General features: G+C 54.9%; 1 protein-coding gene and 1 long non-coding RNA gene across 8 annotated transcripts in view; one reads left to right on the top strand and one right to left on the bottom strand.

The window, feature by feature from the left end:
- The window catches only part of LOC137757989 (uncharacterized), a 52,405-nt gene that overhangs the window by 20,482 nt on the left and 13,892 nt on the right, over positions 1-18,031 (top strand). For 3 of the 7 annotated variants that reach the window (XR_011072664.1, XR_011072661.1, XR_011072665.1), the window contains exons 2-4: positions 4,964-5,093; positions 5,480-5,611; positions 7,731-10,042. This is a non-coding gene — a long non-coding RNA (uncharacterized lncRNA). Of the gene's footprint in view, positions 1-4,963; positions 5,094-5,479; positions 5,650-7,730; positions 10,043-10,421; positions 10,507-18,031 lie in introns of all 7 variants that reach the window. The other 4 variants (XR_011072663.1, XR_011072660.1, XR_011072662.1 and 1 more) reach the window with 3 other exon arrangements.
- Positions 11,826-13,428, bottom strand: LOC137757987 (uncharacterized). Its single transcript, XM_068534399.1, has 3 exons — positions 13,254-13,428; positions 12,688-13,036; positions 11,826-11,943 (listed from the first exon to the last, which is right to left on the bottom strand). The coding sequence occupies exons 1-3, from the start codon at positions 13,426-13,428 to the stop codon at positions 11,826-11,828; spliced, it is 642 nt and encodes a 213-aa protein (XP_068390500.1).

Raw genomic sequence — 18,031 nt, 5'->3', positions numbered from 1 at the left:
GCCCCCGGGTCCTTGGAGAAGCTGCTGCTGCTCAGCGATGCTCCTGATGGAACAGAACGGCCAGTGTCCATTTGGTGAAGGGCATGGGGGCAGAGATGCTCTGTCTCCCTCAGCCTCAAGGCTGCTGCCCTGGATTCCTTTCAGCTTCCTCAAGGGGCGATGCAGACGTGACCCCAGAGAAGCTGAGGTCTGTGCTGAGCTCGCTGATGCTGGCTGACACTGGATAGCCCTCCTTTTCCACCGGCCCCACAAGCTCTTCCTCACAAGGCTCTCCATGGGGTCTGGGCGGAGTCCACAAGTCTCTGTGACCCTAGGTGGTCCCCTAGAGGTCAGAGTTCCGGGGCTCTGAGTCATTTTTCTGGTTGCCTCTTTGCTCCACATGCACCTCGGAGCACTGGTGCAAAGATCTTGGTGATGAGTCTTTGCATCCAAATACCTGCTGGTGAACTTTCTTCCGAGAAGGAGCACAGTGAAAGGAGGGAGGCGGAGCCTTAATGCTGGCTCAGGGGGTCAGCCCCCCTGCCCGCGTCCCCAGTGGCTTCTCATCACCTGTCTCTGGCGGTTTATTTCAGGAACACTTGAGATGGGTGTGTAGTGTGAGGGGAATAGTTACAAGCAACCAAGGCAGGGGTGGGGAGCGAGAACAGTCTTGCTGGGTGGTGGGCTGATAAACGTTCACCAGCTCTTGAGGGTAGGGGTAAGGGAGGCACCTTGACTGGCAACATCTGCTGATTTCTGTGTGTTAGCACTCTCACTGTGAGCCAGGTCATGTCACCAACAAGATGCCAGGCGGCTAACACAGTTCCCCAAGATGTAGCAATAGACTCAGCCAAGCTGGTAGGCACATGCCTGGCCCCACTGTCTTTGGAAGCTTAGAAACCTGAGTTGCCATCGTGCTTTCTACCATCAGCCACAGCGAGACTGGGTATCTTGCCTCCCTGTCCCTCAGGTGGCCAAGAGTTTGCCTTTCTCTGGACCCACGGTAGGTTATCATGGTAGAAATTAGAAACTGGAAACCCAGGGGAGCTTTGGAGAGTCCCTCTGGGCTCACTGACTGCTGATGGCATCGGAATCAGATGCAGGAAGGAGGGAGGGGCTGGTAGGAACCCCTGCAGTTGCCCCAGAGACTGAGGGATGGGCTGGCTGGCAACTGGTCCAGCTCTCCCTGCCTACCAGGGGTGTAGTTGGCAGTGCCTCCCACTGGCTGAAAGGTTTCTGATACCCCTGCCAGCCCTCTGAGTCTGTGTTGATGACAGCTACCACCTACCCAGCTCCATTACGGGTCAAGCACTGTGCTGGCTGCAATGTAGACCTCATCTCAGTCAGTCTCACGGCCACCCTAGGAGGTAAGCGTGATCTTGACCCCCACTTTACACACAGAAACCGAGGCTTGGATTAAATAACGTGCCCAAGGTGATACAGTTGGTAAGTAGCAGAGCTGGTTCTGTTTGACAAGAGCTGGGGGGAGTCAGCGCTGGGGGGGAGGGGCGGGGGAGGGGGAGCGGGAAGCCGGACTGGGGCCAGCTGCCCTGTCCCTCCCGGCCCCATCCTGTGGCAGCCAGGTGGGCGGCGGCATCTGTTGGCAGCTCTGGGTCAGGGGCGTCCACTGGCTCCCCCGGCAGGTCTTGGTGGGAGGGCGAGTCAGGCACTCTGTTCCCAGGAGGGGATGGCGGATCTTGGGCTTAATGATGGGCCTGCAGTACTGGCAAAGCGGGGATCACTCTGCCTGCTGGGAAATGTCCTAAGGAACCCAGCTGAGCTGCAGTTACGGAGGTAGATTTCCTGCTCTTTTCCACATCTCATGATTAACCCAGAAGCCTGAGCAGTGCGTGTGATGAGGCTCAGCAAAGTGGCTGTGGGCATCTCCAGCCTCCTTTGGAAGCCCCGCTTTTCCTGTGGAGTAGGTGCCCTGGAATCTGGGCCAGCCGTACACATCTCAGCAACTCGATTACAAGAGACAGAAGAGGCCGGGTGTGTGGCACCAGTAAAACCGCACACACCCTGTACTTCTCTCTGCCTGTTGCTGGTTTGTGCATTTCCCCACCACACCTCCCGAGAGCAGTTTGTTTCCCGGAAGCAGCAGAAGAGAGGTCGGGAGAAGGAGATGCCTTATTGTTGTGAATGTGATGGACGTGGTGGCACCACAGGGGACTGGACACCAAGGCAAAGACTCCAGTGTCTGATGAACGTACTGGTTGAACTTACCGCTTACTGGTCTTTGGCAGGTAATCAGCTTCTAAGAGTCTCTGTTTCTTCATCTGTAAAATTGGATCACGGTACCTGCACTCATTGATTTAACAAATAATATAAACATATAAACCCATACTCTGGCGTATTCTAGGTGCTGGAAATCAAGCAGTAAACAGAACAGTCCCTCCTCTTCGGATGTTAATAGTCTAACATGGGAAGATGGAAAACGGCAATGACATCTGTGTCAGGTGGTTATGATACTTAGAAGAAAAATAAAGACCGGGCTGAGGGGTAGGGGAGACAGTGTATGCGTGTGGGGGTGACTTTTCTTAAAGGACAGTCAAGGAAGGCATCTTTGATAAGATGATACTTAAACAGAACCTGGAAGAAAATGAGGTGCCATATAGATGTCCAGGTACGGCAAAGAGCTAGTTCAAAGGTGCTGGAGTGGGAGAGTGCTTGGCAAGTTCAAGGAGCATGAAGAAGCTCTGTGTGGCTGGAGGGATGGGAAAGTGGGGGTCAAGGAGAAGAGGGCAGAGAGGGTGTGTGTGTGTGTGTGTGTGTGCACGCAGGGGCTGGTTGGATCATACAGCCTGGCAGGGTTACTCTAAGTGAGATGGGAAACAACTGGTGGCCTTGAGCAGAGAAATGACCTGATGTATATTTTAGAAAGACCACTCTGGTTGTTCAGTGGAAAGTAGCTTTTAAGACTGTAAGCTCGGTGCTCTGTGACCACCTAGAAGGGTGGGATGGGGGGGAGGAGGGAGGTCCAAGAGGGAGGGGATATATGTATACCTATAGCTGATTCACTTCATTGTACAGCAGAAACTAACACACCATTGTAAAGCAATTATACTCCAATAAAAACAACAACAACACTGTAAGTGGAGAAGCCAAAAGACCAGGTCGGAGGTGACTGCATCTCCAGGTGAGAGAGGAAGAGAGCTTGGATTTCAGCAGTGGTCGTGGTGATAAGTGACCGTCAGAATCTGGAAATATTCTGTAGGTAGAACCTGTAGGATGAGCTAGTATGAGGGGTGGGTTGGGTGAATAGTGAGACACAAAGAGACACCTCGAGATTTTGTCCTGAGATTGGGATTGACACATACACACTGTACATACTGTATAGCACAGGGAACTCTACTCAATACTCTATAATGGGCTGTACGGGAAAAGAGTCTAAGAAAGAGCAGATATACGTATCTGTATAACTGATTCACTTTGCTGTAAGCCTGAAACTAACACAACATTGTAAATCAACTCTACTCCAATAAAAATTTAAGAAAAAAGAAACAACACTTTTGCAATAAAAAAAAAGATTTTGTCCTGAACGATGGGTAACCTGGAGTTGTCACATATTGAAACGGAGAAGTGGGTGAAAGGAGAACCCTTTGGTTGTGGGGTGCAGGAACCAAGAATTTGGCTTCAGGCGCATTAAGCAGCAGTAGTCTCTTGGATACCCAAGTGGAGGTGATGGGTAGACAGAGGCGTGTGAGCATCCGGGGCCCCGGGAGAGGCCGGGGCTGGGATACGCTCATCAGTGTGTAGTTCATTAACAATCTTGGGGCTGCATGAGATCATCAAGGGAGTGAGTGAGGACGGAGAAGAGGAGTGGGTGGGACATTCCAAGGTTTAAAAGTCAGAAAAATGAGACAGAACCAGCATGAGAGTCAAGAGAGCCTGCTTAAGACGGGACATAGTACAGAGTGGGTGCTCAGTAAAGCACAGCCACTGCCATCACCATGACCATCGGTATTTTCATGGTTAGAGTACGGAGAAGTGAAGTTTGAAACCAAAATAGCAAGAGTTCAGGAGGACGCACTTCATCTACTTTTTCCTCTTTTCCTTCCCTTTCCTCTGGTTGTGCATCAACCGTGGTCTCAGACTTCCAGCTACTTACTAGAAATAACACAAAACCATACAAAACTTCTGGGCACCTTACAAGCCCACAACTCAGTTCAAGATAGTCAAGAAGAGCTGAGGTCTTTGGGTTGTTGGTAGGGTGAGTAATCACTGAACAGAGTCAGGGAACTGGATGTGACTTTCTCCTCTTACCAACTCACTATATGACCTCAGGCAAGTCCGTCCCTGCCTCAGTCCTGGAGGAGGATAGAGACTTCCATTCAGGGGAGAATACTGATTAGCTCACCAAGTTTCCTACTTGGATGGCATCTCTGCCATTTGCTTTTCTCCTCTCCAAAGCATATAGATCCTATCCTCAATTATTAAAGCAAGATAACAGTGCTTTTGATTTCCCTCTGAGAGTCTAACCTCGAATTGTGGGCTGTTTAGTACTTACAAAGTCTGGGAGAGGAGTGCCCTCTAGGAGTGACCATCCAAGGTCCCCCGCCCCATCCACCCCTGTAGGCATTCTGAGGCAGATGCCTCTCACTGGTCTACCAGAAGGCCAGTTACTTGAACCGTATTAGTTTATTTATAATTATCTTCACTGAATTGCATTTTAGGAATCATGCCCTTGGCTTTCATTAAACATCCTTGAAACAGTCATGCAAAGTTCACTGCTGCATTTGCACGAGAACTACTGTTGCAGACACGACCTATACGCTTCTGGAAAAGACTTCCTGAGTGTTTTTGTGAAGCACAAGTCTGCAGGATATTAATAAAAATTTCATTATGGGAAAAGTTGAGTGAGTTTGGAAAAAAACCCAGGTGTCTTTCTTAAAGGTTACCTAAGAGGCTTTACTAACCAAAAGTACAGTGGATCCTTAGAAAGAGGATAAACTGCAAGATTTCCCATTTTGTCGACCCTTAGAATCCTGTTTTGGTGGTGCAGCTCTTGGGATCAGTGCTCTGAGCACCCAGCAGAAGAGGCTCTGAATGCTTCGGGCTCAGTTAGTCAAGCACCGTGAGCTGCAACAGGGAACATACAGACAGGAGGCCAGGTAAGCAAGTGACAGGGGAGCCTGCAGGGGGATGAGCAGCGAATGGGCAGCTGGCTCTTCCGTGCACAGCGATCCTGGGTGCCTGGGGTCCCAAGAGGCTTTGCAACGTCCTGGCTGCATCAGATATTAACTTTGCATCAGATATTAACTTTTTAACTAATTCATGGAGTTAGGGGTCCTAGTCTCAAATATATCCCTCAGTGACCCTCCTGTACAACAACACACAGAGTTAAAATATTTTAAAAAATAATTCATTGTTAGGAAAAGGACACAGAGACATGTGCTGTGTTTACAGTTTCATGGGCGAGGTGGGGAGGAATGCCACTCGCTCCGACAGCTCACTACCTAGGAAGACCACTGAGAGTCTCTCCCCTTCTCCCCCGCAGCTGGAGTCTCTCTCTTTCACTTCCTGACGCGTACACCCCGTCAACCCTCAAATTTCAGCCTCCGAAGCTCCGAGAAAGCCCCTTGGGGAATACTCTGCTCCTCCCTTTCACTGGGCAGAGCGACCAGCACAGGTGTGTGTGCAGACTGCCTGCCCTCCTATCCATGCAAGGTGCATTATTTAGAGGCTAATGATTTCATTTTAAAGTGGGAAGTGAAATATGTTTCGCTAAAGCTTCCAAAGTGAGGGAGGAAGGAGGGAGGAAGAGGGTAGGTCAATGGGTAAATATGATTGCCTGATGGTCTGGGTCCAGCCATCTTCCTAAGGCTGTATCTTTAACTGGGAGGTACAGCAAGATGATCGATATCACAAGCAACCTTAGGAGAACCACACCGGCCAGCCCGGATCAGCAGAGTCTTGTGTGGTGAGATTTAAGGGGGTGCTTAGTTGGCCCTCCAGCTGTAAGTGTTTGCCAGATGACTTGTAACTTCACCACTGGAGCCAAATTCCTTTGACTCTTAGGGCTCTTTCTGCATTCAAGAGCCCTTGGAAATGAGAAATCCCTGAAATGGGTTGTCCCCTGCTGTCAGCTAACCCTGACGCTCAGGAGTAGAGTTGGGAGTAACGGGACGCCGTGTACCCGGGGTCCTTCCTGGGCGTGTGTAACTCTGAGGCTAAGACAGTGAGACTGGCAGTTAAGAAGCACCTCCAGGACCATGTCACCTACTGGCAGGCGGAGTAAGGACCCTGCAAGGTGGACAGACATATCTCTTCTCTTATCATTTGAGGGTTTGAGAGAAGAGGCACCGGGAGTTTAGCCTGAGCCCTTCCCACAGGTCTAGAGGTGGGAAGAGAGAGGGATGGGCTTTGACCCTGGGCGGCTCCTCCCTCCAGGCCAAGACCCTGGAGGAGGTTTAGTTTGTATCTTCAGAGGGGATGGGGTGCCCAGGCAGGTGACTGAAGACTTTATCTCCGAAGGACCCAGCATTAGAGAGCTGAACAGCCCCAGACCCCGCAGGCCGGGAGAGCTTCTGGGCATCCTTCCGTGGGGTCCCATCACCTCCCTGCTGGAGGCAGACTGGGTACCAGGACCCTGCGGTGAAGGCGACTGGGGAGCAGCTTCCTCCAGCCTCTCCAAGCACAGACGTCAGCGGCGAGGCTCAGACTTGGTGGCTGTGCTCTGTCTCTGCACAGGCTTGTGTACGCGCAGCGGGGGACCCACGCAGGGGACCGGGGTGGGGAAGCACACAGGAGGCAAGTGCAGAGTGGCGGCAAGTGGCGGTGGTGATGCTGGGGCAGTGCGAGCGGACAGTGGCTCTCCTGGAGGCTCCACCCCTCGGCGGGCTGGCGTGGGACCTGGGAACGGACAGTCCACGTGGAGGGGCAGCTACTCAGGGCTGCCCTGCCGGGGGGGCGGGCGGTGCTGTCAGGCGGGGGCTGCCTTCAGGGTGGAGTTGTAGCAGAGAAGTGGGGTCACCCCTCTTGGAAGCTTTGAGAATGCGTATGAGGAGGGAGCTGCGAACGGAATCCGGAAAAGGTAAGGAGTGCCAGCTTGGTGGAGTTGGGTGCTGGCAGAGCTCGCCTTGGAGCCGTGGGAGCGTTCCCAGGAACATCCAGGGGATCGCCACCGGGGCCCCAGTGGTCCCACAGGCCTCCTGAGGCTGGCTGTGCTGTGCTGAAGCCCGTATCAAGGGCCCTGGGGACGGCAGCAGAGGCCAGCATGGTTGAGGGTCCCCCGCACCCACCTCATCTCTGCAGGGACCACAGAACTGCACGCACCGTGGGTGTTCTTCACCTGCTCACAAAAGAGCCGGGTCATTGCACGCAGCAGGAAAGGCTTGAGGGGGGGTGACGGGAGGAAGGGCAGGAGCAGAGATTTTCCATCTTGATGGTTTTGTTCAAGGCCAGCCCAGAAGCAGCTGACGTTGGCTTCCTTTATCCAAAGGGCACGGCGAGTGACCCTCTACAACCCAGGGATCCTGAAATATTTAGAAGCTCTAATGTTTGGGTGGGAAGAGAACCTCTTTTGGATGAGAAGCTCAATTATTCAGGAAGGGAGAGCTCCCGTTGTCTGGGGCGTAGCGGGGGCACCTTCCTGCTGCGTTGGCGGGGTGGCGGGCGCGGGGCACCCTGCCTGGGACACTTGCCCTGCCCTGTGGGTGAGGCCTCTCCCACAGTGCTGGGCTCTGGGGGACTTTTCTCGTGGCCGAACTCTTCGGGAAAGTGACACAACGGCCTATTTCTTCCAACAGCACCTCTGATTCAGCCTAGGGTATGGTTCGAGGTTGCATCCCTTGTAAACCCCCCCTTCAGCTGCTGTCAAGGGCTGGCACCGGAGTTCTTGAATTTAGGCTGATGTGGGTCCTGCTAGAGCCTGCTGTCATCTGCACATGTCAACAAATGTGTATGCAGGTGTGGACCAGCTGGATCTCTCTCCTTCTCTGGGAAGCGTGGTTTTCAGCAGCGTCAGGCTGGGAAGACAGACATTTCATTAACCCTGAAGTCCTGTGCAGGCAGTTGTCACACAGTGTTCCACCAGCGGCCCACGGCCGGCACAGAACACTGCAAAGCTCCATCTAGCACAAGTGACCACGGGGAACGGGTTGAGAATCCTGCTGCATTGTACACGTCTCCTAAGGGAAGAACATCAAGAAAGATGAGCTCGCCGCGGAATTGGCGAACTGTGTGGAAGGGGCGGGATCTGTAGAGCTCAGCAGCGGCGAGCTCCTGTCATGGCTTGGCCAGTTCGGGTCTCCCCCTGTCACTTATGAGGGTGCGGCGATGTTTTCCCAGATGTGGTCCCCGTGTACAAAACAAAGGATCGCTTTGCACAAAGCCAGAAGGGATACATTGAAGGAATTATCAGAAGAGAATAATACATAGGAAATGTTTGTGCTCGCATGCAAGGAAACTTTGGGGGGGTATCTGTGGCTGCCAAAGTGACATCTGGCAGGATTAACTGGATCACCAGAGCCAAACAATGAGGACTGGGAAGGCAGCAATAACTGTGAGGCCTGGGCCCATGTGGGGGCAAGATTTTGAGAATGCCCACTTAGGTGACAAAATGGGATTCCCACGAACCGCAGCTCTGGTTAGTTTCTGGTCTGGAGCCAGATCCTCTCTCTGATGCAGACGTGGGAGGACGGAGCGGCAAGAGCTGCCCAGCTGCTCATCTGGGAACTCATCCTCCAAGGGACTCTGTCCCTCGTTCTCCTCCCGTACCTGGAGGCGGCACTCAGCGGGCAGCACCTCTCACAGCACCCCCACGTACACCTGCTCAGACCACCTGCTCAGAGCTCCTCTTTTGCCCAGCCCAGCATGCCTGTTCCACCTGTCTGAAGACCCGCCGCACGTTTCCTCGAAGCACACCCCAGAGCTCTTCGTCACTCCAGCCACGCCTCAGCAACTCCTCTATCAGTACCGGCTATATGGACACGTCCTCCAGCCCCTGTGGGAACCTGTGTGGCCGCCAGCCAGCCAGCTATTGGGCCTCAGACCTGTTCCCTGGTCCTGAGTCAGAACCAGAGCCCTATGTGTCCAGGGTCCACTGAACCCCAGCCCTGGTCAGATATGGAAAATGGAGACTTGGAGAGAGTAAATGATTCACTCCTGCTCTTCATCCTTCAAAGGAAGGCCCCAAAAGCGCCTCGACTATTCGTCAAAACTCATTGAATTGTACTGTTAAGATCTATGCCTTTCACTGAATGCAATTTTTGCCTCCATTTATAAAGAGAAGAAAAGCTTTTTAAGAACTGGGTTGACCCCCCTGCATGCACAGACCCAGCTGCAGGCAGAGAAGATGGTCAGCCCAGCCCAGACCTTGCTAAGAGTCTGCTCAGAGGCCGTGGGGTCTGCTGGCACTGGATGGGCGCAGATGCTGGGCAGATGAGCTCTGTGTGGTGTTGTAGACAAATATGATGACCTAGAGTAGGGCCAAACAGACAGGAGAGCCCAGGAAGCAGACCCTGGGAGAGGGGAGATACCAGTTGGGCCAGCACACCTGAGGCTATGGTCAAGGCCATGAGGACCACAGTGTGGTGGGCACGGTGGCTGTGAAAGCCGCACTGCTGCCCAGCCAGCCTGAGACAAGCCATGGGGAAGCACTCACCGGCCAGCCCCGTCACAATCTCCGCCAATCCCGATGAACTTGCATCCAGTGACTGCCCTGATGTGGTCGAAGTGATCTGAAGAATGGGAAGTCAGCAGTGTGGGGCTTCCAGGGCAGGGGTGGGGGTGATGACTGGCCTCTGTTGATTCCCCTTTTTGCAGCCTGTAGGCCAAACAGTCCAGTTCCTTCGTGGCCTGGCACCGAGAGTACCAGCTCGAGGGCCCTGAGGTTTGGTCTGAAGTGATCCCAGCTGGCTCTAGACTGGACTTCAGATTTGGAGTGGACCCCAGAGCCCCCTGTTTGGGCCATTTCCCACCCACGATTCACCCTGCCTCCCAGTCTCCTTGAGAACCTGTGGGGGCTCCTTTCCCCGGGTGTGGAGGATGAGAGAGGAACAGGAGTACAACTGATGAAGACCCCAGAGACCTAAGGAGCTGTCCAGTCCCTTGGCCAGAGGTAGGGGCAGTGCGCTTTAGGAGCCCCTGCAGAGGCACAGATGGGCAGCACCCGGGCTCTGTGTCTGACAGCCTCCCTGATACCCATCAGTACCGCAGTTTTGATTCCGTGGCTCCAGTTCCACATGGCACCAAGGTGCTGTGTACCGTCCATTATTGGGTTTTTGGGAGCTGTACCTATTGCCAACAGGTGGGTCAAACCACTGGGGCTCTTCTGAAGTCCTCCCCAAGTTTGGACCCAGCTTCAGCTCCAAATCAGAGTTTTCAGAGAGCCCAGGGTGAGGCTCACCTGCCACAGTAGGCACGTTGGCTAACGGGTTGCACTGCAGCACCCGCACGGACAAGGGCACCGTCACGATGCCACCGTTCTTCTTCTGCAGGGGCGGACCGGTGGACAGTCAGCTTGGCCCCCAGCACAGCCACCTGCCTGTTCACTCTCTCGGCCCCTGTGAGGAAGGTGTTGAGGTCAGAGTCGTCTCCTCTCTGGGTTTGTGTGAATGGAGGAGCCGCAGCCCTGGTCTGGGTGGTGTCTTGGCCCTGGGTTTCCGGGTTTGGTGGAGTATCTTACCACCTAGACCCCCACCTAGGGCTCAAGAGTTCAGGGGCTGTGGACCGTGGGTTTTGGGGGCAGAAGATATTTAACCTGGGGTTTGAGGAAATTGAGGGAGAAGAGGCTCAGGTTCAAGGGCTCCCGGTTTGAACCTCTTGCTTTAGGTTTGAGGGCCAGGGCAGTCTCTCACCAGAAGCTGCAGGATATCATCAGGATCATTCCGAGTGTTCTTGCACACACCCCGGGCGGCTGAGTGGGAGAAGATGACAGGTGCCGGTGACACTTCTAGGGCTCGCCGTGCCACAGCATCGAGACATGGGACAAGTCCACCATCATGCCCAGGCGGTTCATTTCTGCCACCACCTTCTGCAGGGACAGGATGGGGAGAGGGCATCAAGGCTGCATTTACCTTGTGTGCATTTATCTGTAGGGAACAGGCGGGTCTGTACATTCATGTGGGGCAGGGTATGGAACCCGGGTCCTTACCTCGCCCAAGCCGGTCAGCCGACTGACATTGCTGTAGAAGGGGTGGATACCCTTTGCTGAGCTCTGTGCCCTGCAGGATGGCCAGGAGGCAGTCTGACTGGTGGCCATGACTTGGCTACAAGAGCCTAGAAAGAGGTTCTGTCGAACCGTCTACACCTGCAACTCCCTGGTGCAAGAGGAGGGACCCAAACTGGGCTGTGCCTGGCAGTAGGAGGGCCCTTCTGGGGATTCAGTCTTGTTCTGCGAACCTCCATTCCCCTCCCCACCCCAGGTTCAGGGCCGGATCCCAGGGGTAAACTTGCTTTGGGCCCCAGCGTGATCTTGGGCAGATCCCTGCCTCACTGGGCCCTTACCATCTGCACTGCGCTCACCAGGGCGTGTTGCAGGTGTGGGCGAGTGTCACGTAGCGCACACCCAGCGCATAGAAGGTACGCAGGATGGAGAGGCTACTGTCCAGTGAGTGGCCGCCCTCCACACCAATGAGGCAAGCCAACTTCCGGGTATTGTTGAGAGCTGGGGGCAGGTAGGTCAGATGATCATTTTCAGAGGCAGGGGTAGCTTACTGAAGTCCCTAACACCTACCACCACCAGTCTGTTTACCTTTTTTTTTTTTTTTTTTGGTCGTGCCGCGCAGCATGAGGGCTCTTAGTTCCCCCACCGGGGATCAAACCCGAGCCCCCTGCAGTGGAAGCGTAGAGTCTTAACCTCTGGACTACCAGGCAAGTCCCCCGTCTACCTTTAAGTGAGGTCACAAGCTCCAGCTCAGAATAGGAGGCACACATGAGGCGGATGAGGTCAATTTGCTCCAGGGTGAGGCGCACAGCATCCCGTTCGTGGGTCTGGCATGGGACGTAGGCTGACCGGAACTGAGGGAAGGCCAGGGCTTGGTTTGGGCTTTGGAACTCCTTGGGCTTCTCATAGCCTCCTCAGCTGGCACAGCACTCACTGTGCCCAGAAGTCACATGGAATGCGTTGCTTTTTCTGTGGTACTTGGATGCCCGTCAGGTTGGCTCGCTGTGACCCCTGTAGCCCCCAGCATCCATGGCATGGCACTTTCTAGGCCACTATGGTAACTTAGTTCCAGTGCGACTCACCTGTGGTCTCTGAGGCCCCCAAACTGCCCCACATTCCCCAGCAGCCGCGGTGGCACCTTGTGTGTCCCTTTGGTACCTGGGCACCCACGAGACCGTCTTTCAGCCTGTCCAAGCTGGTCTGGCCATGGCTGAAATTGCACAGATTAACATCCTGGAGCCCATTGTGGTAAAACTGCCTCAGGACCAGGGGCATGTCGTTGTGGCTGGAGGGAGGTCAAGGCAAATGGGTGGGCTCCTTAGGTCTTGGGATCAGGCAGGACACATTGCCTGGCCTGGGCCAGCCGGGGGGTCCCCCACCTCACACTGTCACACAGACTATACTAGGAGCAGCTGAGGCCTGGGCTGAGGGGTTCCCACCAGGGAGGGGATGACAGAGAAGGGGAAGGGCATCCACAGATGATGGAGAGGACGTCCAGGGGTGGTGTGAGGGAGCCTCCCCACTAGCTGTGCATGCTCCGGACCTCCTCCCCTGCCCAGGGCCAGGCTAGGCCCCCACCGGCCCCCACCAGCCCGCACACACTGCAGCCCCCCCCGTCCACAAGCGGGAAGTCCCGCCTCAGGGCCCGCGTGCGCTCCCGCGGACTCGGGGTGCTGGAGGTGCCCGGCGTGGTCTGGACGCGGGTTCCCGGCCGCAGCAGCAGACACAGCAGCAGCAGCAGCAGCAGCAGACACAGCAGAGGCCGCTGGCTGAGAGCGCGGGGACCTTCGAGGCCCCCGGGCCGCAAGCTGCGCAGGGCCAGGCAGGTGGGCAGAGGCGGGTGTGAGAGGGGCGGGCGATGGGGTTGTGCCCGTCCACACAGGCCACCCAGCGGCGCGGCCTCGCGAGGGGGGCGGGGTGAGGGAGGGGATACAGAGTCACAGGGCCCTGCGAGCCGTGTGCGGAGAGCCGCGATCCGCGAAGCCCGGCAGCCCCGGGGCGGCACTGCCCTCCCGCCCCCTGCTCAGAGGCAGCTCCCGCGGGCTAAGCTGGCCTCTGCTGAGAGCCCACTCGCCTCCCGTCGCGGCTTCCCTCCGCCCCTGCGCCTCTTCCCACTCCCACTGCTCCGAGGGGGCGCCCTAGGCTGCTCTCCCCCGCCTCTAACCTTCCTGGCCAAGCTGGGCCGCTTCTCTCAGAGGGCCACCTTCAGCCCGAGGCCTCCCGGGAGCACACCGCGTCCCCATCTGCCTGCAGCCGGCCCCGCCCACTCCGAGGGCTGCGTGCCAGTGTCTCTGCGGCCACAGGTGCTCTGGGCTCCCGGTCTCCCGGTACGGGGCCATGTGGGCTGGTGTGGGGGAAGAGAGAGTTTCTGGAAATGGGGGGGGGAACCTTGTGAGCTCTGGATTCAGGAAGGGGCCCTCTGCCTCCGACCTTCTCTCTCCACCTACTTGACTCCCCAACCTGCATGACCATTCTCTGGGGACTTCAACCAGCACCCGGGAACTCTCAGGAAACCCCCCCCCGCCCACTTCTGTCAGCCAGCCTCAGGAAAGAGCGCCCTCAGGAGCTGCTACACCTCCCCAGGGCCTGAAGAGAGGGACTTTTGGGATGTGAACTGAACACCTTCTGGGGAGAGTCAACGACCCTTTTCCTCAACAGAGCAGGAACCCAGTCAGTAGGCTATTTGAGTGGAAGGAAATGAAGTCATTTCCATGGCAGCAGAGCCCCCATCGCAGCAACCTTCCTCCCAGGGCTGCTGGCCGACCTTCTGGCCAGGATCCCTCCTACCTCAGCATGGAAGGCCTGGCCTCGTGAAGAAGTGTAGGTTCTGAGGAAAGACCTGGCACCTGGGTTCTGCTGCTACACTTGCCTTATCTCGAGGCCCTTGTGGCTCTACCTTTCCCAGAAACCTCAAGGGCTAAGTGCCTGTGCTTGCTCAGAGGCCGCACGCCATTCTCCATTTCCAGCCTCAGGCCCTCCCCCTAGCGGCCTCCTCTGGGGACCCCCTCCCCCCAGCACACACACACACACAGAGGGGATGTGCCTTCTCACAGAAGCTCAACCACTGAGATGCTTTAGGGACTGTGCCCAAACTCCTTCATCCCCAGCCTCTCAAGTTTTTGCTCTGATCCCTGGCACCCCCTGGAGCTGTTCCACCTTTGGAACCTTTCCCGGGTAGCAGGAGTGCCTAGCGCAGGGGTAGTGACCTAAGTGTGAGCACTGGCGACCCTAGAAGTCTGTTACAGAAAAACATTGAGCAGTAAGGGACCCCCCCTGGGGACAGAAAGGGCTGGGAATAAAGGAGCATGTGAACCTCGGGGCAGGGTGCGTGCTGCTTGACTCTCCATCCTGTTCTTGCTTCAGGGAGCAGGTCTTCCTGGGTCTCTCTATCCTGCCTCCTGAGACCCCAGGCAGGAGGCTCTTTGGGAAGCCACAGATTGCTGCTTTCAGTTTCAAAGAACCCAGCTCCCCCCTGGTTTGTGGTGGTGGCCGCTGACAATGGCTCAGAGCAGGAGCCCATGTGGTAGACTGCTAAGGCTTCTCTGCACCCTGTCTCTGCTCCTGCATTCTTCTCGGCTCGCAGAGTGCAGACTTTTCTGTCTTCAGCTGACAAAGGGGCCCCTGAGGATTGAGCAGAGGAACGTCACGTTTTCTTCCAGGCCAGCTTCAGCCCTGGGATGTTCAGGGCAGACTCTCATTTCAAACCTCAGTTTCTGAGGCTCCTTGCTTTTGGCCATTTAGTGTGGCAGGAGGCTCCTGGCTGAGGAAGGCTCAAACAGAACGACGCAGGTTGTGATCTGTGGCAGTGGGCAGTGGGGGGACGGGGTGGGTCACTGCAGGAAGAGGCATTCGCTGCCTTAGGCAGTTAAACCATTGCCCTCTCTTCAGAGTGCCTCAGCCAGCAAGATGCTGTGGGGTCTACCTCCTGGCACCATGCTCCAATCGCCGGATTTTGGGTCTGGGGCAACCCAGATCTTTGTGCGGCTTTTCCGGAGAGTGCTTTCTCTTGGGAGCACGTCTGGGGACTGGCTTCACTGCCTGCACCTTTGCTGGCGTGGCCAAAGGAACTGCTGCTGCAAAGAAAATCAGAACTGATCAGTCACTTCTGCTGTACAGTCTCCTGCCAGAATTTCCCTCTCTCATGTCTCTCCCAAGTTTCTGGCTGAAGACCTTTAATCGACTTGACATCCAAAACACAGCCTTGGCCCATCACCTCTATGAGTCCCTAGAGAAGGGACACTGGCTGCAAAAGCAATTCCTAGAGCCTACGGCTGCAGCACATGAGGAAGTCTCTTCACCGTTTCCAGGGTAAACAGTAGAACCCGAAAGTCATTGCAACCATGAGCCTCTCCATCTCTCCCTTCCACAACAGAGAAAACATTTCTTGCAGTCTGTCACTTCTGAGGCTTTAAGGGAAATGTCTTTCAAGTTTTGGGAAAAAAAAATCTAATATAAATTGGTTAAGAACCCCGCCCACCTTGGCAACCCCTCTTGGGCCCCATTTATACTGCCTGTTTCGACCACACTGAACTCTAGCCCTCTGATACTTTTATGTAGATTAGAGCAAGGCCAAATACTGAGGCAGAGTGATCAGGAGACTGAGAACCGCGTTCTGGGTACCAAGTCTAGGCTCACATCAACCCAGCCTCCTGGGACACCATCTCCTCAGCCCTCCAGTCTCATTAGCACTTCAACAGCCCTCTTGGTTCTTCCGGTCTTCCCATCAATATGGCACCACCCTCTCCCCTAGAAGTAAAAATCATTATAATCCTCCCTCTCTCCACCATGAAAGGATGAGATAAAGGCTCAGCAGCAGCCCCCGTGAAACACATGGTCACCACTGTGACGAGGTGTTACTAAGACGATTTGGTCCGACTCGGAGAAGGAAAGAGACAACTCTGCCCTTAGGCTGATCAGGCCCACAGGAAGGAAGCACACTGGGGGCAGCCTTTGAGAGTGTGGCAATGCGAGAGAACCTTCTTTAGGAGGGGACTCCCTGTTGCCGACCTTGAGAAAGTAAGGATGGGACATTCGTTTACTGGGGCTGTTGCAGAGGGGATGTGCCCAGAGGTTGGGCCACCCTGCTTGAGAATGAAAGCACCTTGCAGTCCGAAGCTGCATGAATGCTCCAATCGCCGGATTTTGGGTCTAGGGCAACCCAGGTCTTCGTCTGACTCTTCCGGAGCGCGCTTTCTCTTGGGAGCACGTCTAGGGACTGGCTTCTCTGCTTCCACCTTTGCTGGCCTGGCCAAAGGAACTGCTGCTGCAAGGAAAATCAGAACTGGTCAGTCACTTCTGCTGTATACAGTCTCCTGCCAGAATTTCCCTCTCTCATGTCTCTCCCAGTTTCTGGCTGAAGACCTTTAATCGACTTGACATCCAAAACACAGCCTTGGCCCATCACCTCTATGAGTCCCTAGAGAAGGGACACTGGCTGCAAAAGCAATTCCTAGAGCCTACGGCTGCAGCACATGAGGAAGTCTCTTCACCGTTTCCAGGGAAAACAGTAGAACCCGAAAGTCATTGCAACCATGAGCCTCTCCATCTCTCCCTTCCACAACAGAGAAAACATTTCTTGCAGTCTGTCACTTCTGAGGCTTTAATGGAAATGTCTTTCAAGTTTTGGAAAAAAAAAATCTAATATAAATTGGTTAAGAACCCCGCCCACCTTGGCAACCCCTCTTGGGCCCCATTTATACTGCCTGTTTCGACCACACTGAACTCTAGCCCTCTGATACTTTTATGTAGATTAGAGCAAGGCCAAATACTGAGGCAGAGTGATCAGGAGACTGAGAACCGCGTTCTGGGTACCAAGTCTAGGCTCACATCAACCCAGCCTCCTGGGACACCATCTCCTCAGCCCTCCAGTCTCATTAGCACTTCAACAGCCCTCTTGGTTCTTCCGGTCTTCCCATGAATATGGCACCACCCTCTCCCCTAGAAGTAAAAATCATTATAATCCTCCCTCTCTCCACCATGAAAGGATGAGATAAAGGCTCAGCAGCAGCCCCCGTGAAACACATGGTCACCACTGTGAGGAGGTGTTACTAAGACGATTTGGTCCGACTCAGAGAAGGAAAGAGACAACTCTGCCCTTAGCCTGATCAGGCCCACAGGAAGGAAGCACACTGGGGGCAGCCTTTGAGAGTGTGGCAATGCGAGAGAACCTTCTTTAGGAGGGGACTCCCTGTTGCCGACCTTGAGAAAGTAAGGATGGGACATTCGTTTACTGGGGCTGTTGCAGAGGGGATGTGCCCAGAGGTTGGGCCACCCTGCTTGAGAATCAAAGCACCTTGTAGTCCGAAGCTGCTTGAATGCTCCCATCGCCGGATTTTGGGTCTGGGGCAACCCAGGTCTTCGTCTGACTCTTCCGGAGCGTGCTTTCTCTTGGGAGCATGTCTGGGGACTGGCTTCTCTGCTTCCACCTTTGCTGGCGTGGCCAAAGGAACATCCCCGTAGGCCCGATAGCCACCAACCAGGCAGTATGTCTCCCCATGCCAGCCCAACTGCGTTTCTCCACACCCTCGGTAGAGGACATGGTAGTGACCAGGGGTAGGGGGAGAAACGGGAGCCACTGCTGCTGCAAAGAAAATCAGAACTGATCAGTCACTTCTGCTGTACACAGCCTCCTGCCAGAATTTCCCTCTCTCATGTCTCTCCCAGTTTCTGGCTGAAGACCTTTAATCGACTTGACATCCAAAACACAGCCTTGGCCCATCACCTCTATGGGTCCCTAGAGAAGGGACACTGGCTGCAAAAGCAATTCCTAGAGCCTACGGCTGCAGCACATGAGGAAGTCTCTTCACCGTTTCCAGGGTAAACAGTAGAACCCGAAAGTCATTGCAACCATGAGCCTCTCCATCTCTCCCTTCCACAACAGAGAAAACATTTCTTGCAGTCTGTCACTTCTGAGGCTTTAATGGAAATGTCTTTCAAGTTTTG

Source organism: Eschrichtius robustus, unplaced genomic scaffold (genome assembly GCF_028021215.1).
Source record: "Eschrichtius robustus isolate mEscRob2 unplaced genomic scaffold, mEscRob2.pri scaffold_598, whole genome shotgun sequence".
In the NCBI taxonomy this organism is placed as follows: domain Eukaryota; kingdom Metazoa; phylum Chordata; class Mammalia; order Artiodactyla; family Eschrichtiidae; genus Eschrichtius; species Eschrichtius robustus.
Note: the sequence above shows the minus strand (reverse complement) of the source record. Positions and strands in the feature narration are given on the sequence as shown.

Bases quoted from the DNA above. Each gene is read 5' to 3' on its own strand.
- LOC137757987 (XM_068534399.1), bottom strand. From the start codon at position 13,428: ATGGCCCCGTACCGGGAGACCGGGAGCCCAGAGCACCTGTGGCCGCAG. The intron at 13,037-13,253 runs GTTAGAGGCGGG...CACGGCTCGCAG, and splicing joins GGCCCAGCTTGGCCAGGAAG to GGCCCTGTGACTCTGTATCC. The intron at 11,944-12,687 runs GTGCGGGCTGGT...GCCTTCCCTCAG, and splicing joins GACGGGGGGGGCTGCAGTGT to TTCCGGTCAGCCTACGTCCC.